Genomic DNA, 25,828 nt, shown 5'->3' on the forward strand with positions numbered 1-25,828 from the left:
TGTCACGTACTGTCAGTGTCGGGCGCTGTCAATTTGCGCTGGTGTGTAAACATGGCTGGTATCAGCAGCGGGTACGGCTACCTTTTCCAAGCTGAATGTTGCTGTACCCATGAAACATTTTCAGTGGTGTTGAATTTGAAAGCTTTCGGTTGGAATTATGATGAGTCGGTGTCAAATATTGTTAATGAATCACTTTATGAGTTTTTGTGCTTAAGAAATGTTAACCGGTTTGCACGGTCCCGTGGTACAGTCGTCAACTCGAACGACTCAATAACATGCCCGTCATGGGTTAAAGCCTAGAATGCCCAAGTGCCACAAATCCACTACACGACCACTAAACGGCTTCTAAACGACTCAAGCACTCTACCTAAACGGAATATAGAAAGACTTCGTTTAGCAGACGGCAAACGACTCATGCATTCTAAAAATAGCAAAAAAGCTGGTGGCGCCATCTGTTTGTGGGATACCCAACCAGTTGAGCTTCCTCGCTTGGAGGAAAGCTTTCTCATTTCCTCTGTACTGTTGTATGGTTTCGCATTGAAGTTATGCATCGCTAGAACTAGAACGGCGATACGATTGTTTAAATACTAAACTCCAATGGAGATCATCAGCACTGAAGCAAGTGAGATTTGAGTAATGGTCGTTGGTGTTGATACCCACGTATCTGACCACACGACCATATATATAGATTTTTGCTCAGAAAGTTAGAAGGCTATATAGGTTATGATAAGATGAAACTTGTCGAAACACATTGCAAGAAAAGGATAGCAATATAATAAACAGTTTTAATACGCCATCTATTGATCAAACCAATGAAGCTGTGGAGCTTTCATTTTTTTTTCTATGGATATTCAATTTTTCAGTCGTTTAAGCTTAATCTGTGGCGCTTGGGTATTTGTAGATATGCAGTTTTCTTAACCCAAGTGCCACAAATCCACTAAACGACCACTAAACGAGTTCTAAACAACTCAAGCTCTCTACCTAAACGGAATATAAAAAGACTTCGTTTAGCAGACGGCAAACGACTCATGCATTCTAAAAATAGCAAAAAGCTGGAGGTGCCATCTGTTGGTGGGATACCCAACCAGTGGAGCTTCCTCGCTTGGAGAAGAGCTTTTTCATTTTCTTTGTACTGTTGTATGGTTTCGCATTGAAGTTATGCATCGCTAGAACTAGAACGGCGATACGATTGTTTAAATACTAAACTCCAATGTAATCCACCAGCACTGAAGCAAGTGAGATTTGTGTAATGGTCGTTGTTAGAAGGTTATATAGGTCATTTATTTATTTATTTATTTATTTCTAAAAATTTCCGCCTCGAGGGCTTAACAATGTTTCTTAATTACTAAGGAAAGGATAAGGATGAGGAAGAGTGAAGATGAGAACGGAAGAGGGCTAAAAGAGTGTTAAAATCGAACAAATGATAGAATTAATTAAATGCAATCTGAGCTTTAAGGAATGGGTCATTTTGCCCATATCGAGTATACGGGTGGGAATATAGAGAGGTGGCCTATTGCGAAGATGGCGGGAAGGGGCATAAAAGGAAATAGCAGATAAGAGATAAGGAACATCAAGCTCATTAAGGATGACGCTGGCAATGAAACAAGCTTGCAAGTGCGAGTGGCGAGTTTTTATCGAGTCCAGACCCAAGAGTAGACAACGATGTGGATAAGACGGGATTACTGCATTATCATGACCCGAAAGAAAACGCCTCGTGGCAAGTCGAGTAAATTTGCGTTGAACACCTTCCAATCTAGCAATATCCTGCACATTATTGGGGGACCAAACCACACAAGCGTAATCGAGAATGGGGCGTACCCAGCAACAATAGAGAGATTTTAGACACAAGGGATCACGGATAAAATGAGACAGACGGGTAATAAGGCCCAAAGTACGGTAAGCTTTGCTTGTGACAAAGTCGATATGGTCTTTGAACGTAAGCTTTTCATCCAACCAGACGCCAAGATCTTTGACGGAAGTTACACGATTCATGGGAATATCTCTCAACGTGTAGTTCCAAAGTACCTTACGGGTGGACCGACCAAACGAGATGGTGTTGCATTTTAGTGGATAAAGACACAAGCCATTATGTTCACGCCAAACAGAGAAAGAGGAAAGTACATTTTGAAGTTCACAATCCTCAGAAGAAGAGACAGGAAAGAAATTTTTTAGGTCATCCGCATACATAAGAAGACCATCGCGGGGAAGCACGTTTACACAGTCATTTACAAACAAGACAAACAAAATGGGGCTTAAAACGCTCCCTTGCGGAACACTAGACAGGCCCACAAAGCGGTTTGATACCCGCACCCGATTTTTATACCGGAGCCAACGGAAGAGATATGTCAAGTCGAGAAATGTCATTTTGCTCTGAACAACTTCACCTTGTCATTTATAACACCTTAACCTAAACGGAATATAGAAAGACTTCGTTTAGCATACGGCAAACGACTCATGCATTCTAAAAATAGCAAAAAACCCAAGCGCCACAGATTAAGCTTAAACGACTGGAAAATTGAATATCCATAGAAAAAAAATGAAAGCTCCACAGCTTCATTGATTTGATCAAAAGATGGCGTATTACAACTCATCATTATATTGCTATCCTTTTCTTGCAATGTGTTTCGACAAGTTTCATCTTATCATGACCTATATAGCCTTCTAACTTTCTGAGCAAAAATCTATATGAATGGTCGTGTGGTCAGATACGTGGGTATCAACACCAACGACCATTACTCAAATCTCACTTGCTTTAGTACTGGTGGTTTCAGCTGGAGTTTAGTATTTAAACAATCGTATCGCCGTTCTAGTTCTAGCGATGCATAACTTCAATGTGAAACCATACAACAGTACAGAGGAAATGAGAAAGCTCTCCTCCAAGCGAGGAAGCTCAACTGGTTGGGTATCCCACAAACAGATGGCGCCACCAGCGTTTTTGCTATTTTTAGAATGCTTGAGTCGTTTGCCGTCTGCTAAACGAAGTCTTTCTATATTCCGTTTAGGTAGAGAGCTTGAGTCGTTTAGAACCCGTTTAGTGGTCTTTTAGTGGATTTGTGGCGCTTGGGTATGGTTCACGAATGAATTTAAAAGTTTGTTAAGAACGTGTGCCTTACATGGTGGATTTGTATAGTTTTGGATGCATGAAATTGATAGTTCTTGAGGAAGTGTAATTATTATTATTATTTATTTAATCTTCAACGGGCCGTATGGCCTATTAAAGATGTAACAGTTCATTTAAAAAAAAACATAACAAAAACAAGATTTGCATCGCAATTCACTGCGGCCATGGCAAAAGCCGGAGACGTTCCTTGAAGCACTGAGTTGAGATGTCGAAGTCAAAGCAATCCGAGACAGTGTTGAAGACAGCCGACATGCGGAACATAGGGTCAGACCGACCAGCGCTGGAACGGGGTTGAGCGAGCCGTAGAGTTTCTCTAGACCTAAGTGTTCGGGATGGTGCATAGATATCGACTCGATGCAACAAAGGCGATGAGTCGATAGAGCCATTTAGCAAACCAGCGATGAAACAACACTGTGCATTACGTCTTCTAACCGAAAGAGGTTCAAGGCCTAGAAGACGGCACCGAGCAGCATACGGAGGAAGATTATTGCGATCCCCGAACGAACGATACAGTTGTAGACAGCTTTGATGCAAATGGGGTTGCGGAATTCATTAGTTGTCCGGATAACCACGCCAAGTAATTGATTTCCTCTGACCACAACGTCATCGATATGCTGTTTAAAGTTCAAACTAGAGTCAAGCAGAACGGCCAGGTCTTTGGCATGATTTTGTCGATTAACTGCAGTGCCGTCCATGAAGTAGGTGCCAGTGACTGGGCTCCTGCATGGACTAAAAGACACACAGAAGCATTTCTCGATGCAGATAGTTAGTCCATTACGCTTGCACCACGAACAGAAGATTTCGCTGCAGTCTTGCAGGAATGTACAATCACCTGTGTTGTGAATAGGCGCAAAAATTTTTGCATCGTCGGCAAACAGACTGACACTGTCGGGAGGTAAAGCGAGGGTAACATCGTTGATGAACAATATGAAGAGAAGCGGGCCAATATTGCTTCCTTGTGGCACACCCGAGCTGCTGACTATTTCTTTGGACATGTGCTTATCAATTTTCACGATGTATGTGCGATTAATTAGTGTTGTGTCCGAGCAAATGATGTGTTACACAATATTGAAGTATTACACGGCACAAACAGAACGTTTTATATTTACAGATAAAACAATGTACAATCACAGTAAAACGGGCCGCGTGCCCTGCCAAGAGCTCCTGCTCTATCGGCTGTTCCACACACTCTGATCGTGCGGTGCTTATGGATGCGCCGGAGTGTGCGTGCGCACACTGGCATCCTCCCTGGGACTCCACCATCGACAGGACGACTGTCGCGGTGAGAACAGGGGTGGCCTATCATCCACAACATCTCCCCTTTTTAATTTATACGGAGGGGTCCTGCCAACGCGGGATATTCCATTGGGGAATATCGGCGTGGCGACACCCTCCGGCCAAATTTACGTGCGTTGCGGGGTGTCCAGAGATGTGTGGGTGGCGACGGTACTTGATGGTCCCATCGGCTTCCATCGATGATACGGTGCGGTGGAAGGTGGTGGCGCGTAACATCGCCTGACGAAACTGGTACTCTAGGCGGCATATGATTCGCACTGTAAGGCCGCAAATACACGACCCGCATTTCTGCGGGCGCGTCCAAACACATAACAGTTCCCCAGATATATCCAGCACGACCCAAGCGCCACAGATTAAGCTTAAACGACTGGAAAATTGAATATCCATAGAAAAAAAATGAAAGCTCCACAGCTTCATTGATTTGATCAAAAGATGGCGTATTACAACTCATCATTATATTGCTATCCTTTTCTTGCAATGTGTTTCGACAAGTTTCATCTTATCATGACCTATATAGCCTTCTAACTTTCTGAGCAAAAATCTATATGAATGGTCGTGTGGTCAGATACGTGGGTATCAACACCAACGACCATTACTCAAATCTCACTTGCTTTAGTACTGGTGGTTTCAGCTGGAGTTTAGTATTTAAACAATCGTATCGCCGTTCTAGTTCTAGCGATGCATAACTTCAATGTGAAACCATACAACAGTACAGAGGAAATGAGAAAGCTCTCCTCCAAGCGATGAAGCTCAACTGGTTGGGGTATCCCACCAACAGATGGCACCTCCAGCTTTTTGCTATTTTTAGAATGCATGAGTCGTTTGCCGTCTGCTAAACGAAGTCTTTCTATATTCCGTTTAGGTAGAGAGCTTGAGTCGTTTAGAAGGCGTTTAGTGGTCGTTTAGTGGATTTGTGGCACTTGGGAAAGCAGGTGGCGATATCTGTTGGTGGAAAATAGTGATATCGATGTAGTAGTAAATAAGTTTACCAATATTGTCAATTCCTCCTTCCCCCTATGTTGTCCTCTCCTTTCTCCCCCTCCCTATCCTGCGTGGTCTAATCGAACCTTAAGAGCACTTAGAGCAGATAAAAATCGTAAACTACGTTTATATCGGCGACAACGTACTTCATATTGTCTGCGTATATACAAATATGCTGCCACACGAGCATACAATCTGTCAACTTTTAGAAAAAGAAGAAGAATTTAAAGGCAGCAGCCGCACTGTAACGGGAAAAAAGCCGATTTATAAAGTTTGGTTTCAAAATATAAGTTTTTAGTGCTGAACGCATGTTTATCAAATGTAAACTATTTGACAACTACCGTCGATTCTATTTTTCTGCCTTTTTTTAACCGTAGAGTTGGCAATCAGATTTACACACGTAAGTTGGCAACCGGCATACCCGGGTATAACACACGTTTTGATGCAAAAAATTAACGATTTTCATAGGTAAACAATGCGTTCTATATTTTAATGCTGTAAGCAAGTAATGCCGACCATATATTCTCTTCTATTTCATTTATTCATTAAGTTTTTTTTCATTTTAATATAAAAATAACGGTCATATTGAAATTTGGAATCGCTTGAATTTGACTCGAAAATAAGCACAATACGAAAAGAGGAAGAAGAGAAACGTCATTCTCCATACAAAATGTATGGAATACCCGGGTATGCTGGTTGCCAACTTACGTGGTAAAGTTAAAAAAAAATCAAAATAAAATACTTACAGGCTGTTTAAAATTACAACTTATGCACCAAAAAAACATAAATTAAAAGTTGGGAGGCTACGGCAAATTTCAGGTCAATAAAAGCAATGAATCAAAAGTTATGGCAGTTTAAAGTTGAAAAAAATACCCGGGTATCCGGTTGCCAACTTAAAGGTTAAAGCCTTCATTGTCAAATGTTCTACATGACGACACCTCCTTTACATCCACTTTGACTCTGAGTTTTTGAATATTGCTGAATCTCGTTTCGTTCGTTGGGTATTGCAAACGCACCGCTGACTGTCGCCAACTGTCATCCAATGTTAGCTGGGTCCGTCCATCACACGCACACACACTCGGAAATGCACCGCTCTGCGGCACAGCACGTCTCGCTCTCACTGCAGCAAGTGCTCTCCGATGTAATTGTCAAACGGCGCTCTGCCTCATTTCGGTGTGGGCTTTCGGAGTGTGTAGCAGCCAATTTCGCAGAACGGTGGCGTTGTTCGTCGCGCACAGATATCAGTGAGTGAGAGAAAAAAGTGAAAAATCAAGTGAAAGAAAATCCAAAAGTAGTGCAACAACCGTGTGTCTGTGTGTGGTTCAAAGTGTAGCTAAGAAAGTGTTCCAATTGTACAGCAAAATCAGGAAAACATACATACTGCAGGCGGCCAAAAGGGAAGCGAAAGAAAATTTGCCGTCGTTCTGCGAGTGTGTGCGGCGGGGCGGTTCAAAGTGTAGTGGTGTGGCGTGGCGCCCTAAGAGAAAAAAATTCTGTAGCGGTGTACTCTATACAAGCAGAGCAGATATTTTAGCACTTCTTCAATTTCCCGGCAGGAAGAGATAACGAAAAAGGTAAATTGAAAAAAAAAAGAAGAAATAAGTTCACTTCAAACCGTCGCTCGTTTTTCCCATATTCAGCTAAAATCTTTTGCTCGTTTTGTGCAAGTGTGTGCATGTGTGTGTGTGTGAGTGTGTGTGTACGCTGAAGGCGCCAGACGGTGGCCCCTAAATTTGGGTTCCCCTTGCTTCTTTCTTCCCCTCGTCTTCGTCTTTGTTGTTGTTGTGGCTGTGCTTTTCTTTTCGAATGACCTGAGAAAGATAGAAAAAATGTACTGACGCTTGGCTCCCGACCAAGTAGCCCTTGGGTCGCCGTTGCCGTCTTCGCTTTAGTGAGAAAAATGCGTGAGAAGAAGCTTACATGTGTGTGTGTGTGTGTTTGTGTGTTCATTTAATGGGAGATCGAATTTGAAAAATGAAAAAAAATGGAACGAGCCTCCTCTTAGCGCATCTCGAACAAGAGAAAAAAACGCAGAGTATTCCCTAGTTCTTCGTCAAATTATCGATTTTTCTCGCCTCGAATGGGGGAAGGCAAGAAAACGCGATTTCCATTCCCTTTAGGGAGCGGCGAGAGCAGCCGCGCTTGTCGTTACACCATTTTCAACACCCCGGGTGCGAGTGAGACGGTAACTGATTTGCGAGTGAGAAGTGAGGATAGAGCGTGAAAGAGAGGAGAGATAATGGGAAAGACTTTTCTCGCTGCATTGCGAACGAAAGAGACGGAACAGGACGTGTTCAGGCTGAGCAGGACCGCAGCAACCTTAAATGAGTTTTTCCGGTAGGGTGTGTGCGTGTGTGTGTGTGTGTTGTCTGTGACTGGTCTAAAGAACGGTGGAAAAGAAAAACCAGAGGGAAAAGAAAACCTTCCCAGGAACAACAGGGAGGAAAACTCGGTAACGACGCATCTCTCTTCCGCCACAAGGTGGCGAAACTGGTGGATTTGTTGGGGTGTGTGAGCGTGGCTGCGACGAAGGGGGGGGAGGTGAATTTTCTTTGGTCAAAACGCCATCGAAGATTTTTGGGGTGCTGCTGCTGCGTGCGCGTGCGTTTAATTCACTGCGTGCTGCCGGATGCGCTTTGCGAGTGTGTGGAAGTCGACGACTCTGTGGCGAAAAGCCTTGAAGTGAAGTTATAAAAGGGCAGCCAGCGCGCGACACACGCTCGCACGGAAGAGCAGCCAAAAGCAGTTGGTGTGTATTTGTGTGAATTGTGGAGAAAAGTAGAGAAAATTTGATGAAATAGTGAGGAAAAAAACCCAACGCAAAACGGTTTTTGTTGACGTCTAATGCTGTGCGGCGTGCGGCAACGCCCATACGATCTATTTAGGCAGGTTTTTATTCCCCCCTTTGTGTGTGTGTGTGCATGGCTGTGTAGTGTATACGGGAGAAGGTGGAAAATGAAGATGAACTGCTCTTTCATCCACTTCCCTTACACGTTGTACCGTTAGCAGAGGGGTTTTCTAGCCCCGCGGGAAAAGACCGAAAGCAAAGTGGGAAAACAACACGCATCAAATGGGTCGACCGAGGGAGTGGTTGTGTGTGTGTGTTATTGCGTGAAAATGAGGAAACAGGGAAGAGAAATTCGGTCGCCGTCTATCAAAAAGCCAAACGCGAACACTCCAACGCCATCTTCATTCCAATTTGCTTGCCTGCTCACTCCCTCACGCGCGCCCGATTGCGGAAAAGCCCGTTCGCGTGAGCAGGCAGCGCAAGTGAGAGCGAGCAAGCGAGAAATGATGGGATATTTTTATTTTACTTGATGACATCATCGGTCATCTTTTACTGCTGCGCTCTCTCTCTCTCTCTCTTTCTCTCTTTTATTACTTCGACGCGCTATGTATGTGTGTGAGCGAAGAGGAGAGCGAGAAGAAAGAGCGTAATAGAAGTTGATTCAAATTGTAATTCATTTTAACTGCATTTGCAATGAAATACAAAATGAATTAAATTTTGCTTTCGTTTTGCTGTTTGCAATTTACCGGTTCATTTGACCAATCAACCTCTCTCACACACACATACATACACATCTATACGTACGATTTGGAACGCGACAAGGGAACACGAACAGAAAAAAATGCTCCCTTGCGGTGCTCTGCGTGGATCTTTCACCCGTTCGCTCGCGCTCGCTTGCTCTCGCTCTGACTGTGCCGGAGCGAATGAGAGCGAGCGATGGGCGAAACAGCGCCGTTTACACTTTGCGTGGGGACGAACGACGAGATTTGGGGTTCTGTTTTTATGAATTTGACCTCAAAGCGGCAGCAGCAGCAGCAGTCCCGTGCAAAGAAAGAGAGAGATAAACATACAACTGTTTTGGGGCGAGCGAGAGTGGAGAGTGTGCTAGAGCGGGAGTGTTTCTCATTTGTGTATGAGCAAGAGCGAGAGCAGGAACGGTCGAAAGGGGTCGCCATTAGCGACGAGAGAAAGCTGCGGGCTGCTTCTCCATCGCACACATCGCGCTCAGTCGGGATGCATTAAAATGCGTGTGCAGAGCAGTTTTTGATCCGGTAAGGAACGCATACAGCAGCACCGCCACATCGAATTAGTGTGTCGTGCCCGTGTGTGTGTGTGTGAAGCGAGACTCGTTTTTTCTCGGGTGAGAAGTATTTTCATTTCGAATTAGTGTCCGATGAGTTAGAATATTCTGGAGCAACTCCTTCAGTTGAGTTTTAGTGCTTAGTGTAAGTTGTTGGTTACTGTATGTTTTACCCAGGTCAATTAGTATTAGTGAAGTTGTCTCCTGATGCAGTGAAAAAGGGGACTCATCATGTGGTGTGTGAAATTTGTAGAGAACAAAACGAAGAAAAAGAAAAGCAAACGCGCGCAACTGTGAGTGACACACACAGGACAGGAAACAGAACCCTCACAGACACACCACAGTGCTGTACTTTTTGGGCTCTCCCCCCTTGCTGGTAAATGGTGAACAAGTGATACTGTGTTTGGTCTGTGACTGTGAGAGGGTAAAGCGAACGAGACGAAGAAAAAGGGGAAGCAAAAACGGGGGTGAATGATGGTGCAATGAAGAAGTGAAAGAAGCAATATAGAACGGGCGAGAGGTGTAATAAAACACCGCACACGGAAAGTGAAGAAGAAAACGCGCAGACTGTACAGTGTACACACACACAGCCACACGTGCTGGTGTTTGGTAGGGAACGGCTCACATGCACACACACTAGCATCGTGGTTCTGCTTCCAATTTCTCCACCGTAAAGTGCGTGCGTGTCCACCTCTGCTGCTAGGGATGGAGCGCGCGTTTTCTCTCTCTATCGCTCTTTTGCACTTGAAGTGATTGCGAGCGCAAGCGAGAGAGAGAGAGAGATGGAGCGAGAGAGCGCTTTTGCCGGTAGATTGCGCAATCGCGACGTGCTGCTGCCGTCAGCCGCAGTTTCGTTCCGCTTGGGATGTGTGAGTGAGTGAGTGTGTGTGCGTTTTTTTCTTCTATTCACATTCCTCTCTCCCTTTCTCTCTCTCTCTCTCACTCTCTCGTATCACCCAGAAGGAGTTCTTTTCGTGCTTGGTGTTGTTATTTTCATTTCCTTTCTGTATCCGCAGCCCTGCTTGCGCGGGGGGAAATTGTTGTTTTTTATTCGTTCGTTTGTTTTTGGAAAATGATTTTCACACCCAGACAAATGGACTTTTTCGCCCTTCTTGATTGCAAAAATAAGATCGCAAAGTTAAGGAAACATAAAGGAAATCTGCTTAATGTTGCTTACACGTGGTTTCACGTAAGCAAAAGGTTTGCGTATATCCTCCCATTGTGGTGCGAGGATAATGCAACAGGAAGTAAGTGGATGTAGCGCTTACAAAATCGCTGAAAATCGATGAACCCCCCCTAGTTCGTTCCAAAGTTCGCACGAGAAAACCCATCCAACTAGCTCCTGAGGTTGGTGGGTCGGTCAGGTGAGCGCTTCGAATCCGGTCGTGTCGTGTCGGTGGCTCTGCGGTTTCGTGTGTCCTCTGTTTATTTGGTTGACTTTGGGCACAACAAAGATAAATATGTTTGCGTATGTATGTGTGTTAGTGATTTGTTTTTTTTTCTTTCATTTCTTTGTTTTGCAAGTTAAAAAATAGATAACGGCACGTAAGCACGCAAATATCGCCGTGGATTTGCCGTTCCGTGTTTTGGTGGGAGGGTGGTTGACTTTTGCTACATTTTTAGTCCTATCTTTTTTTTCTACGATATGACTAAACCCTCCGGAACGATGGGGAGTCTCTAAGGAAGGTTTTATATCTTATCCTTGTAGGAGGAAGGAAGGAACAGGAACGTTGTGCCCTTGTGACATTTAACAGTAAATCAGTTTTTTTCGTAGCCGAGATGAGCAACTTCCGAACGAAATTGGAAAATTGATTTTAATTCGTTTCAGAATCATCGATTGAGTTTTTCAAGTTTGTTTATGCAACTTTATATTTGACAAACATATTTTTTTCAGTAGCCAAATTAGAGGTTGGTTGGTTGCTTATTTTGTTTTTGCTTATAGAGACTTTAGGGCCAATTATATGACTCGAGTGTTCGAGAAAAAATGTGTCAAAAATTCTGATGTTCTATTATGATCCGCATTAGACATCTCAATTTGTTTCTCGTTTGACATATCTAACTGGACAGGAAGGACATTTGCATTAACAGGCTCAAACGAAGACCGTTTATTTGTCCAACAGCTTTTCGTCAGATTAAAGCTATGGAAAGCATTATGTTTAAAGGGTTTACTGCTAATTAAATATTTTTGAACTACAAGAATTGCATGTAATTACTTTCGGATTGGATTTTTTAAATCTTTCTGTACTTTAAATCGTATTACTGGTAAACTATTTTGTGAACAACAAAAAAATGCAAAGGAAGTAGAGAAACAAGCGCTACTTTCCATGATATGACATTGACTACATTTTTCATTGATTGCGAGATGTTTTTCGACATCTATCAAATATTGTATTTGCATCACAATAATGTTGCAGTTCTTCCACATGATTTGACAGCTGTTGAAACATATCTTGGATGTGATGAATAATGATGTGCACATTCGAAAGTTACTTGGGAAACCCTGTAATACACCATACACGAGGCACCAATTTACAAGCTCAAGATAGCTTTCACTGTTTTCCGGGTCAGTTTCTAATGTGAATGGCATTATTCAACAATCACAAGAGGTTTTTTCAACAGCCCAGATGTCAAAAATAATGACTGTTGAAAAACATCTTGAAAGTTTTGGTTAATGCTGTTCACATTGAAAACTGAGCTAGGAAACAGGATGTTATGAGCCTGTTCCTCACCAAAATAATTGATCTTTTAGTTAGTCAAGAAAGCCTGTATAGGTCGGTGAGTCCGCATAGGACGTTACGCCAGGGTGAAGAATAAGTGAGTCTTTTGGTAGAACTATGTTGCACAGTTCAATAATGAAACTTGTTTCAATTCGGCATTTAGGACTGGATAAACATCTTTTAACTCTTTATTCTGTTGGAAAAAATCGATTTAGACAGCCCGATTTTATTTTAATGCCTTGACCAATATACCAAAATCTGGACCAAGCAGCCAGTTTAAATAATGATGACCTCTCTCACTCTGAACTCAATGGTGCTCCATATCAGTAGCTGAGATCGGAACTTCAAAAACCGTATTGTACTGTGCTAATAACCATAAAGAAAACATTTTAGAACCTTCTCAAAAACGTTCTTCTTCTTGCAGAGAAGTAGGTCCATAAATTAGCTCCATTACACAAGCTGAAACTAATTTCAAATTAGTACACCCTTAAACCGTTGCCAACTGATTACGTACTCTGGAACTACTCCTTAGCAAAAAAACACAATTTTTGCTGATGTCGACAACGATCTGTCCTCTGCCCTTTTGGAGCAGGCCCAAATGTGTGTATGTGTGTGTGGATGTTTTGAGAGCGGAAAGGTTCCGGATTTTTTATTCCCTTTATTTTCTTCCAACTGCTTTTTATCTGCAACTTCCTTCCTGTCACGAAACTGGCCAATAATCGGTCCTGCCCCAGGACCAGGAGGAGGAAACACTTTGCAACCTGCACACACTGCACCCTACACATACATAATTTGCTTGAACCGACACAGAACCCGGCCTATGGGTGGCGATATAAAAGTTAAATTGCTTTCGTGTGTCGGGCTGGCAGGGAGCCAATACCAACAACAACCTTTCGACAAGGTCGACAATCAGGCAGAGAATGAAGCTTTTTTGTGGGTTTGATATTTGCCAGCCAGGTATAATAGCATATTGTGCCGCTGTACAGATCGTAATTCTTGCGAATTTGTTAACAGAAAATGTGTTTTTTTTCTAACTTTTTTAACTTGTTCTGTTTTCTGTTCTATTCCTCTAATTACTTCATTTTATAATCAACAAATGCATTAAAGGGTTTTCCAGGGGTTCTCATAGTTGTGGGAGTCTCCCTTAACTCTTTCTTATAAGAAGAGAACTGCATTTGACGGAAATGGCAACGGATTCTATGGCAACCTATTTGAAAATTCCTATTGGATATGTCCAATAAGGGTGCGAATGAGTCCAATTACCATTACATTAAGTTCATTTTGCGTAAGAAAGATTCAATAAAGTGTCCCACAGCTATAAAAACTCCTGGGAAACCCTGTATATTTGCCACACGTTAATTTCCATCATCGTTAAACGTTACAATACTTCTCAGCAGCTCTTGTTGGTGCCACGTATTACGGACAATACCAGCCGGAACGGCAAACCAGCTACTTGCGCTGGTATAGAGACCAGCTACTCGCGCTGGTATAGAGAAAACAATAGTGTTTTTGCATTATGCTGCGGGTTGTAATATTTTTCAAAAGCAGCGCACCCCCTGTTCTACTCTGCGTATGTCGCGGTACACCGTAAATGACGCGAAAGAATGAAAATAAAATGGAGAAAATGGACCGGCGGAAGTATATGAGGGGTTGGCTGCGGTTCTGGCCAGGGGAAAATTCCGACACGCCATAATAATCACTCACGCTGGCATGCGTAGTTTCTCATCGGTTATGTTTGGCCTGTGTGTGTGTCTGCACATGTGACACGGTGCATTAACACCATTTTGATTCGAGAGAGCAACCACCATTTGTTCTAATGAACATGTTTTATATTAATATTGAAAAAAGTCTTATTTTTGGACTTGTTTTTCACAAAAAATATGAATCAAAACCATTTCTTGTTTAGAATCGCACCATTAGCAACGCTTCAGATGTTCATTGCGACATTAAAAATGATTTATTTAGCTAACTTTCTTCTACAAATATTGCCAAGGAAATCAATAATAGAACAAAAAACTAGTTGTTAGATTGAGGCGTTCATGTCAACGTGTCTGATTCGCCTGCAACAGCAATATCGCCATAACGAACGCATGTTGCAGATAGTGCTGAGTTTTTTATTTCATTCAAACATAAACCAATCAAACAAACGCGGGTGAAAAATAAAACAACACCCCCCACACCAACGGTACGCGCTAGCCTAAAAGGGCACCGAAAGGGCAAATGAACTTTCGTTTCTAAACACTATCGGGAATGGGAAGGCACATATACACACCACCACAACCACCAACACCAAATCTAACTGGCCATATGGTTCTTGAAGCGTGCAAAGCCCTCCGCCGCATCCGCATTTTGTGTGCCTTTTGTGTGTGATGTTTTATGGAAGGGCTAGGGTATGATGATGGGTTTGGGAGAAGAAAGGCATAGTTGGTCAAGGTGTCAAACTATGACAGGAAGTGAAGAACACGGTCGGAGGGAAACGTATTGGGGTTAAGCGGTGTATTTATGCGAACGTCGTGTGTCTGTGTGTCTATGCGGGCATGTGTGGTGCGAGGTAGCTTTATTTGATTTTATGCTACAAAGGAACACATGAATGCCAAAGGGGCAGATCCATGACACAAAGCATTTGAGCATTTGCATTGAAGATGGAAACAAAAGAATGGAGGAACTGAATTTAATTTCTAAACAATTGGAAAACTTTTTTAAAATGAATGAGTTTCGATCAAATGTTTGTGACGTATACTCCAATGTTCAGTTGATTTGACAAAAAATGTGATCAAAATCAAAAAGAGTGAGTACAAAATCACAAAATAGACAATAAGTAGCAATCATTTATAATCAGTATCGGTGTGCTATCATTGGTCAGATGAATTCACGTCTTTGGCACATGATAATGCAAACAATATACTGAAGTTTGAATCTACAATTTCGGCTCAATATGTCAACGGAATTGATATTTTCCAGTGGCATGTTTGTGAGGATTTGTGGAATAATTTGTGATTACAAATGCAACCATATGAACATTTAAAAACTTGCCTATTTAATGCAATAAACGTTTGCTTCCACACTTTCCATACTATATATACTAACCAAATAAGGATCGCTTCATCCGGCGGCATTTTGGTTCAAATCGCTTGAACAAGAAGGGACCATCCAGATGGATTATGAAAATAAAATTTATTATGGCAGGTGTAGAAGTAACTTGACCGAAAAAAAACGGAATAAGACATCCGGATACCACTAACAAAGTTACTTCTAGGCGGCTCTAAAACCTGCCCTTTCTTCGACGACCTTTTTTCTTGAAGTGTATTGCAAACCTTACATGATGCCACTACAAGCATAAAACTCAATTCCATATCATCGCGGTGCGGTATCGTTGGTATCTAGTAGTGTTTTATTTTCGTAACTGACGCCGTCGCCACTTGACCCTACGCGCGGGATGCCACTCTTGACCGCCGGAGGTGCAAGCAAGAAAGCGATGTGTAAAGATTGGCAAAGCGTGGAGAAGCTGCCGCCTGCTGCTGCTAGTGGCGAAATGCGGTGACGTACGGTTTTGTGTGGTACTTCTGGATTGATACCAAATATAAACGCCCAGCGAAGGAAGAGCACATTAGCTGCAAAGCTCTGTCGGGTGCTGAGAATCCCACCATCAAGAGCAGTGTAGAACATGTGAGCTCTACCGTTGTGTGCTGTTCGTTGTGTCGATGATGATGTTGATGTGCCGATGATGTCTCCTTTGGGCACAGTCCCCGTCTTCGTATTCTCCCCGTTTCATCCCGGGGAACGGGAAATAAAAATAAAACATCGATTTCGAAACGCACTTGTTGGGCTGGGCGAAGGAAAAACGCTGTGTTTTTTATGCTACAGCGAAAAGATGCTGGTTTTTTGCTGCGCTCCGCGTAGGCATTCATTTGTTGGAAGTAATAACATTTTATTGGAGCTTGGGTGCGCTCTAGTAAGCCTGTTTTGGTGTACAAAAAATCGTGACCACACATCGGGTGATCACTCTAATTATAATCGTTTAATTTGAGCGTAAAAAACAAGAAAACATCAATAAAAATGATGACATTCTAGAACGCAGACATTTGCCGGACGCACTGATGTAATCAGAAACCCAAACCCTGAGGTCATCGCATCGTTTGACCCATTAAATGTTCTTTCTCTCCCACCGTGCTGTATGCCCCAGCTCTAGTCTTTTATGTCTCACCGTACGTTTGTTAAGGTTTTTGGTGTAAATTATATATGAATCTGACACTGGACTGACGTAACCTTTCAACCTGCTGCGAGTTCATTGTGCTTTTATCGTGCACCAGAAACATACAGTAAGGATATCCCGGAAGAGCATATGTGCATGAGTATGTGTGTGTGTGTGTTTGTGCCACAGGAAATACAGGACTAGAGGGAGAGATATACACACAAACATGATGTCACACACTGGCGCCATTTCCATCACATGCGCAGTAGAGACTCGCGGGATAGAACATTTTGATTTTGGAATTATTTTTTTGCATCCTCAGAAATTGTTTCCAGCCTTTGTAACCTATCTTGGGTTTAGTATGAGCCGGATAAGGACTCTCTAAGTGTCTTTTTTCCTATTAAATATAGTTTTTTTTTATATAAATGTATCTGTTGTTATACAATAATCTGTAAGCGTACGAGATTTGTCATTCAAATGACACTTCCCTGCTATTGGCAACAGTGAGGACGTAAGAAGGGCGTGCACCGGTGTAGGTGTAAGGGGCGGCAACACTGGACTTCTCACTAATGATGATGTCACTGACTAGACTTGCTTTTTCCCCACTCTGTCGTCCGTATCGGGCCCGTATCACCGAGTGCATTAGTGTCACCAGCTTTGCGTAGCCTCTGTGTGCGCCTGTCTGTGAAGTGCATTTGCGGGTGGGTATGCTGTCCCCCCGGTCGTAATCAATGTTCGCCCTCGCCAGTGTTATCTCTATTGTTTGAAGTAGTACGGTGTGTGGGAACACTCCTAAATTGAATTCGAACCACTGCGAGTGCTGTGTCAACGAAGGGTCATAAAAAAATAGCTAAACAAACTGTGTTTGTGTGTATTTCATAATACAATGTTTGAGGTACTGTTATGTGTTGATTGTATGCACGGCCTCATGTCTAAATTGTTTTGCTAAAAGAGAAATATGGAAAAAATAAATTTTATAATATTTATTTAATGATAAGATATCTATTTACAATAACCTCGCAAGTAATTCGGCTTGCTAATCAGATTTAGTCAGGTTAAACCACTTCCAAATCAGAGATATATATATTAACTCTTAAGAGTGAACATTGGAAGTAGCTGAATAGAGCCGTAGGTAAGTGAGCGGACTCTTACAGTCAGGATCGTGAGTTCAAATCTAACTTCAACTGTTGGTTAAATTGTGTTTTCCGGCTTTGTTTAGCCTTTTTAACCAAAGACTAGATAAAATTAAAATACGAAAAATGTGGTTCAAGGCTCTAGCGTTTGCGGCTGTGTCTGAAGAAACCAGGTTTTATGGTTTCGTCTACCTGTGCCACGCATCATTCATTAAATTAATAGCTTTGCCTGTCTTTTTTGCTCCTCCGTGCCCTGGTTGTTACTGCTGCTAATCAACTTTCGCAAAGAAGCCTCCTTCCCTCATGTTTCCTTTTTTTCCCCTTGGTTGCCCTTCGAACCATCTTGCGTAACTTGTTCAACCACGCAAAGCAGAGGTCAGGTCAGAGAACCATTGGTATAAATTGTTCGCTCCATATCCTCCAATCATCATCACCACCATCGATTTCTGTGATTTCTGCTTCCACACGGGCCTCCTCCACAACAACCGACCGACCTAAAGAAGCTATGTTACTTGTTTCGGTTTGCGATGGGGCCGCTCCGTAATGAAATCTAATCTGTTCTACACTTCTGTTACGCCCTCCTCATGTGTTCCCGTTTTCGGTACAAATAATAAAAAGAAACCCGGTGCAGATAATCGGGCCGGTATTGGTAAGGTTTCTTTCCATAGCAGAAGAAAACGGACAGAAGGGAAAGGGAAGAAGACTATCCCTCAATACCTGCAAGCTATAGCGCCGACATGCCAAGATAAGAAACTATAGAGAGAGACTGGTCGTCGCTTCCCATTTTCGTCCCGAAAGGTGGTTTAATATTTAAACAAGATGTGGAGGGATGGGTGAGATACTGAGAGGGAGTGTTGTGGTGGTGTGTGGCGAACCGTAACTGTCATGCGACAGTTAATCTTCATTAATTTAGCACATAAAAAAACAACAAACTCTTGCAAAACAGGAAGAGAGCTTATAAGACGTTATAAAAAAAAAAACCAGCAATGTTTGTGTGACACCATCAGAACCATCATCCTTCGAACGTCTTCTTCGACTGCTGTTGCGATGATTTGTTTACTGTAACGCCTTACTACACTCCGATGACACCACCATTACGCTGTCAATAAATGTGTGGTAATTAGCTCCCCATTGCCTTCCTTCTAGCGTCTCGGAAGTGTAGTAATATTGTTTCCAACCATTCCCTGAGACCTGTGGGACATCGTCTTCTCTAGGATGGGATGTGTGCAGAAGGTACTGCAGGCCGGCCGAGTGGTATCACTAATTATTATGACCTAGTGTCGAACGCCACGCCATCGAAACCGTTCGAAGCACTGATGGCCCTGATGAACCACCGCGAGACCACACCCTTTCCTGCTGCAGTGTGCTTGTCGAGTGTGTTTGGTTGGGGTGTGTTGGAGATGTGCTGCTGCCCGTGTGTGAACGTGTGGCACAAAATAGAAACAAACGCCTCCCCGGAGGGTGACAGTAATAAGCAAATAATGTCTAACATAAAACAAATGTTCCACCGTTCCGTTGCACGCTCTGTCTCTCTCTCTGTTTGTCGACTCGAACCTGTGCCTCATTAGAATATTCAATCACCTCATAGACGAGCTACTACTACTGCTGCTGCTGGAGGAGTCGCGCGTCACTCTCGTTCGTCCGCTGCTGTATTGGATGGGTCATTTCCTGCCCGCGCGCGCTCGTTTTTGGTGTCACACTGTGCGGGTCTTCCTCCACCTTTTTTGTACCCCTTCTGCTGTGCTGCTGCTGTTCAGTAGTTTTCGTTTGACCATTTGTGTTGTGTGCGATGGTTTTGATTATTCATCCGATCTTGACGGTCTTGCGCCCACGCGGCCCCACGCGACAAGACACTTGGGTTCAGTGAGCAACTCAGATGATGCACCGACCCGCCCCCCTGAGGATGAGCGGTGTTGGATTATTTCGGAATTGTAATTGTGAAATATGAGAGCACCTTTTCAGCTCACTCACTCTCTATAGTGTGTGCTGTTCTGTACTTACGATGCAAAACCCCAGAACGGTTCCAGCTCGTCGGGTGGTGCCTTTCTGCTCGCTGCTCCACAATGCGGCGGTATTGAATTACGTCCAAAATGTGTGACTCCAAAAATGGAACAGCGGCAACGAAGAATTACGTTCTCGTTTACACCGATTGTCTTTGCAGAGGGTAGTGACGTGTGTGTGCGCTAGAGTAAGAACGTTAATTTGGTTGTTTAGACATGTTTAGAAGAAAGACATAAAACCGTAACGTAATTAGAACTTGCGATTATATAAGTACGGAAAATGTTTTTAAGCATATATATGGAACATTCCTTTCTATATATAAAAGAACGTACAACTATCAGCCATCAAAAGGATTTAAACATGAAACGAGAAACGGAATATTGAGATGATAAATAATGACATAAGTTGTCGGTCGTTCCAAATGGTACGAAAATGAATTTAAACTTTTTTGTTTTATAATTAACAAAATTTGAACGGTAAACAACCAACATTAAATATTTATCACTTAATCTTATATAATTGGCACATTTTCTAGACTAGTTTTGACATGATTTTACACTGGTCATACCTTGTTTAGTGAAATCATGTTTTGACGTGCCAGATTAATTATTATTGTAACACGCTGTTCGATATTATCCGACAGATAGCAGATGATTTTCAAGATTTTATCACTTTTTCTCATACAGTTGGCACATTTTATAAAATATCGATCACGTACGTTTTTTTTTATCTTTTACGACATACATCACTAACATCTCACAAAATACAAAAACAAGTGAAAATTGCTCGAGATTAAGCGATACCTTAAATGTGGGCGAAGCTTAAATTCTTTTGAAATAGTAGGATCATCTTGTAAAAGATAACCAATTCCGTGTTATTATTCTCTGAATGGCAATTCTAGACTGTCAGCGGTTGACTTACTAGAGTTTTAACTTAATCTCATAAGGTTTTTTATCTTTACTAGACTTTCTGAGAAACGATTTCAAATTAGTGAAATTCAAAAATTAGTGAAATTGCTCAAGAATAAGTAAAACGCGATGTAGTGTGTGTTTAATTAAAACATATGTTAAAGGTTATCAGTTCCGATTGTTAGCAGCCTACTTAGAATATGTGTCATTTTGTCTCAAATAGTTGGCATATTTTCTAGACTACTTATCGATTCAAAATTTGATAATATGTGGAAAATTGCTTCAAATAATATAACAAAATCATAAGATTGCACACAAAATAAATAAGATTTTCATTTGATTAGCCTAGAAGTTATTGTATTTCTACGCAAAAGCGTGAGATGAAGTCATCCAGAGCAGCGCCTAACACACCCATAAGTGTGCTAAATGTGTGCACCGCACCACAACACCGCATTGCACAGACTGCAGCAGCAGTAGCAGCAGCAAGCGCTCAAGAAGAAGGGTTTTCCTTCAATCCGTTTTCCGATAAATTTACTGCATTTTCCTCACTCACACACTCACACATACAGCCGTGCAAAAAACAACTTTTCCCACCCTAAGGAGCACCGGCAGCAGCAGCAGCATGGTGGTGATGGCGGTGATGATGGGAATTTAAATCCAAATTTTGCGTCGTCGTTGTTGGTCCAAACACTACTAAACCACTACCGTTTCCTTTCTTAGCTCCCCTCTTTCCGCAGCGATGGTGAGAGGCGGCGGTGGCGCACACGTCCGTACTGTGGACTTTAACAAATTCAACGCTGATTTAGTCATAGCCTAAAAATAACATCCCAACCGCGCGCTTCTCGTACGCTCAAGTGCCGCAGCAAAAGTCGGTGGTGCTGCTGGTGCTGCTGCTGCCGCTGCTGACTCTGTTTGCTGTTGCTGCATTGGCGAGATAGGTCGCGCTGCTTGTTTTGTGTATGCGGTTTTCTGACCCACTTGCTCTGTTTGGTACAAACATCTCTCTCTCCCTCTCTCTCTGTTGGTGTGTTTGGCAGACTGTTGTATGGATCAAACCGCCGCACCACCAACCAACGTGAGTAACGACCATGAAAATCAGATTCAGAAAGGGCAAAAAGACAGGAGCAGCAGCAGCAGGAACCTGCCGCACACAGCTCTCTTGCCAAAACATTTCAATCAGAGAGAGAGGAGTGTGTGGCCGTTGAAGTATTTGAAGTATTTTGAAAGGGAAATTACTACGACTGTGGTCTGATCATCGTTGGATTAAGGTGTGGTTAACTTCAATATAGGATAGGATTACAAATATATATTTAGTTTCAAAGGTTCCTGAAGTCGAACAAAGCAATGTTTGAGATATTGGCTGCCAGTTTTGTGATATCAACTGATAAGGTTGTCATTTGTGTGGCTTTTGAAATGACATTTGATGCGCTAGTTGCGTGAAATAATTAACAGTTGTGAGATTGTGTGATGATTTTGCGATGTCTGCTGAAAAAGTCTTAAGATGTAGTGTTATCCCGCATCTAAAGTGCCATAAAAAGGAAGCCAAAGTTCAATGTTTCACACTGTGTTGTGTGAGCTCACCGTTCTTGGAACATTCGTTATTTTTAAATATCTGATTGATGCACTTAAATTTGCACAAGCTCTCTTCTCATCACAAGCAGAGAGTGCGCAACGTCGGAACTGATTCATACGCTTAAGTATAAATGTGTCTACTAAATGTAGTACACCTGAATGTGCAGAGAATGTTCTTCACATACAAACACAAAATGAACAAAAACAAGACAGCTAAACACGTTCTCTCGTGCTCCACTAAACCGGGCTAGTGGAGCAGACGTGGTGGTCCCCGCTTGGAAATGCAGGCCGGCTTTGCCTAATATGGAACCAAAGTGTTGTTGTGAGGGGATCCGCTTTTGGGCAGCAGTAGTAACTCGCTTTACAGAGCTCTATCTCACTTCGCGAAAGCTCTGCCGGCAGCGAGCTAAATCTCTGGCTTTAGAGTTGTGTATTTTTTTATCGCTATCGATAGATCTCGTGTGTGTGTCATGTGAGTCTTTTCGATTTTGGTTCGGTTGGTTCAGGCAACTCGTGATCTCGCAACGACGAGGAGCTCCCAGGCCTACGTCATCGATGTATGAAGTTTTAGTCTGAAGTTTTAGTAAATTCCTTTTTTTCAATAAATAACGGATCTGTTATATTTGTGTTTGTGTGTTGCATTGTTTATCAAAAACACATGCCATGTGATGTTTGATTTATTTGAAACGTTCGTTAACAGCTCGCCTTACACACAACACCAATGTGTTAAACATTTATCATGTTGCAAAGGTCTGACAAACGCAAACCCAACCCTCCTCGAACTCTCCATTCGAACGAACCCACCCAAAAGCATGTTTACAGTGCACACTTTTAACCTTTTACCGCTCTCCGATGATGATGATGATGCTGCTGCAAGGCCATCGGAGATGATGATGATGGTGATGCTCAAACCCTTCTCCTCCTTGTACTACCCATAACCCACCCAAATCGACCACAAACAACAACAACAACAAGTTGTGAAAATAAACAAATCACTCGCTCACATTTATTTGCTTATCTATCTTTTGAATTAATTTATTTCATTTTCAAACTAAAGTTTTAAAATTCAAGTATAATGTGAAATATTCTTCCAACCCCTTCTGAGATAGAGCAATAGAGTATGCTTGTGTGAGTGTAGCAGCAGCATATCAGGCACCCAGTTCTCGACCCTCCCCGGCTGTGTGGTGACATCATGCCCGGCCCGGGTTATTGTGTTTGATTCGATGCGGTTCTCCTGCTCGCCCCGGATGACCGCCACTGCCCCATCCCTCCCCATCTGTCTTGTGTATTTGGTAATCATTTCCGAATCGCACGGACGGGGGAAGGCCGTTGATGGTGTACCGCTGGACGCGGGGCTGGATTGCTTCGTTTGTTATCACATTGTGATCGTGACCGTGCCGTGCTGGTCAACAGAGGGAGAGGAGAGAGTGAGGTGTGGAGGTGGTCTGCCTCTACCACTTGACAACGGCTCGGCACGGCGGTACATAATTGACTGTGTTTGGTGTACTCCTCTTAGGAGGGCCGGTGATGCGTGTATGTGTGCGACTGATCATGATGTTGTTTGGCGTCGATTGTGCAACACTGTGTTTGACTCTCTCTCTCCCTCTCTGTTAGGGGGTCTTTGATAGTGAACGAATGACATCGACATCATTCAAAGATGGGTTTTTTTAAAGAAGAAAAAGCTTTTTTTCTATGTCCCTTTAAACCTCTCACCCTTGGAGAGTTACTCAAAAACCGCACTCATAACAAGCTTGCTTCTCGTAACACACTGTTTTCAGCGTGAAAAGAAACATTAACGTTTCATTGTTTCATTCCGTTTCTCCATCCAATAATAAACAGTCGATGACGGACGGACCCTCCCCCGGAGCGGCTGGAATGACAAATCTAATGGAATAAATTTAACATTTAACCTCTTTTCCGAGCGATGTCACCCGCTTCTTGCGAACTCTTTAAATTCATGAAGTCATTCCGAGTGGGAGATGTGATCTTTCGTTGCAATTGTTCTCCATTGTACACTATGACATCACTGGGGCAAATTCTGCACTGGAGTTAACGTAATGCATTCTACATTTCTACCAATAAAGTCACTTTTCATGGAAGTTACGAAAGGAAACGTTTCTGTTATCAAGTCTTAGTCAACACCAACGATATCTCTGATAACAGTGAGTCCTCTGTACCAGTGGAGTGAAAGGAGGGGTTGTGCATTGATCGAAATGTTGGGTGCATTTGATGATGTAGAATTTCCACAGAATGTCCGGAGTAACGGCCAGTTCCAGCAAAAATACCCCTACTCCAATAAGGGTCGTAAACCTAATTCACTCGAATTTCTCTATCATCCTATAAGTCCCCCCCAGAGTGTCAGGTCCCCTTATCATGGGTGTGTGTTTTTCGTTATCAGCAAAAAGGGTTTTTTTAAACTAACGCGAAGAGAGTTGGAACGTGATTTTTGTGCTCTTTTTTGGATGTTTACTGCCAAGGTACGTACATACACGGCACTTGTCACATCAGATTGTATTTTCGAGAAACACGCCACCGAACACCACACCACTGTCTTCGTCGACTGTTTCCCGAGAGGTTTTAGAGAGGTTTTGGGGTATGTGTGTGTGTGTGTGATCGCGGCTCGCTCGCGGCGTATCACGTCTCGTTTGGACAACGCCCAAAATAGAGTGAGTTGCGCTGTGCTGTTGTCTGCCTGTGCCTCTGACGTATCACTGCGGCTCAGACGGCGCTCTAACATACACCCTAAAAGTGTGTGTTTTGTAGACTTGGTAGTACTAACATAGACGGGCACAAGATGGGTGGCAGAGAGAAGCAGAAGAAGTGCGTTCAATTGCTTTCGATGCAGCTCTGGAGTCGTCTGTGAACGATGATTGAGCCGGGAGAGCAGCACCAAAGCAAGGGAGCGGAACTTATTTCTGACGTGTGAATGTCCAGAAGTGCGCGCGCGTCCGCTTCTACCCCGTGCTTTTGATCGCTAGAGCAGAGTTGAGATCATCACTGATGGTGATGCTGCCGGTGTGTGTGTGTGTGTGTGTGTGTGTGTGTGTGTGTGTGTGTGTGTGTGTGTGTGTGTGTGTGTGTGTGTGTGTGTGTTTGTGTGTGCAGTGAGAAGCATAAAAATTGGACATTGTTGCTGCTTATGCTGAGGGCGGTCCGGGCATTCGGGCGGGGCGGTATGTGCTGCATTCGAGTGATTATTCCGCCGATGAGAATATTTGTTCGGTAGAATCACTTCGGAATTCAGCGTGAATGTGGTCGACCATTTTCCAACCCCATAGATCAATTAGGTCTCCAACGAAGTGGGCAGACTGGGAGAAGGAGGGAGAGAGGAGAATAATTGAGCCATCGCGAGAGGGGATTTCCATTCGCCGCCTTTGGTTCAGTTTTGTTTCATTGAGCTCAATATAGGATGGAAGTTGTCGTGTGATAGTTCAAAATGGGTGGAGTGCTGCAAGAACTCTGGTCAGAAGATATTTTCGTTATTCGTGGTGATCAATTGTGATACAAACATAAGAGCAGTGAAAGTTTGGAGTTTAGTTGGATCTTGAACGAAACGAACAAAGTTAATGGTGATCGCTCAAAAAACATCAAACTAACCGTAATTTTCGTTCTTTTTTTATTCCCAACCAAAACCAGATACAACAATTGCAATAATTCACACCGAATCAGTGCTGAGGAAAGAAGAAGAAGAAGCAGTATAAGAAGGCGAAGGAAGGAAGGAAGAAAATAGCGATTATTTCCCGTTCCATTGCTTCCTAATCATGACGACTGACATTTCCGTGGTGCGGTGGGACCCGAGCCAGGGTCCGGGAAATGAAT

General features: G+C 42.9%; 1 protein-coding gene across 13 annotated transcripts in view; it reads left to right on the forward strand.

The window, feature by feature from the left end:
• The first annotated feature begins 6,530 nt into the window (after window positions 1–6,530).
• The window catches only part of LOC120955574 (spectrin beta chain), a 35,129-nt gene continuing 15,831 nt past the window's right edge, over window positions 6,531–25,828 (forward strand). For 4 of the 13 annotated variants that reach the window (XM_040376567.2, XM_040376559.2, XM_040376566.2 and 1 more), the window contains exons 1-2: window positions 6,532–6,972; window positions 25,646–25,828. The exon at window positions 25,646–25,828 is cut by the window's right edge and continues 78 nt beyond it. In XM_040376567.2, coding sequence (XP_040232501.1) covers window positions 25,771–25,828 — 58 coding nt within the window. In that variant the 5' untranslated portion in view covers window positions 6,532–6,972; window positions 25,646–25,770. Of the gene's footprint in view, window positions 6,973–8,013; window positions 8,148–9,322; window positions 9,632–24,738; window positions 24,778–25,645 lie in introns of those variants that run through there. The other 9 variants (XM_040376568.2, XM_040376569.2, XM_040376570.2 and 6 more) reach the window with 8 other exon arrangements.

This window comes from Anopheles coluzzii, chromosome 3, assembly GCF_943734685.1.
Source record: "Anopheles coluzzii chromosome 3, AcolN3, whole genome shotgun sequence".
In the NCBI taxonomy this organism is placed as follows: domain Eukaryota; kingdom Metazoa; phylum Arthropoda; class Insecta; order Diptera; family Culicidae; genus Anopheles; species Anopheles coluzzii.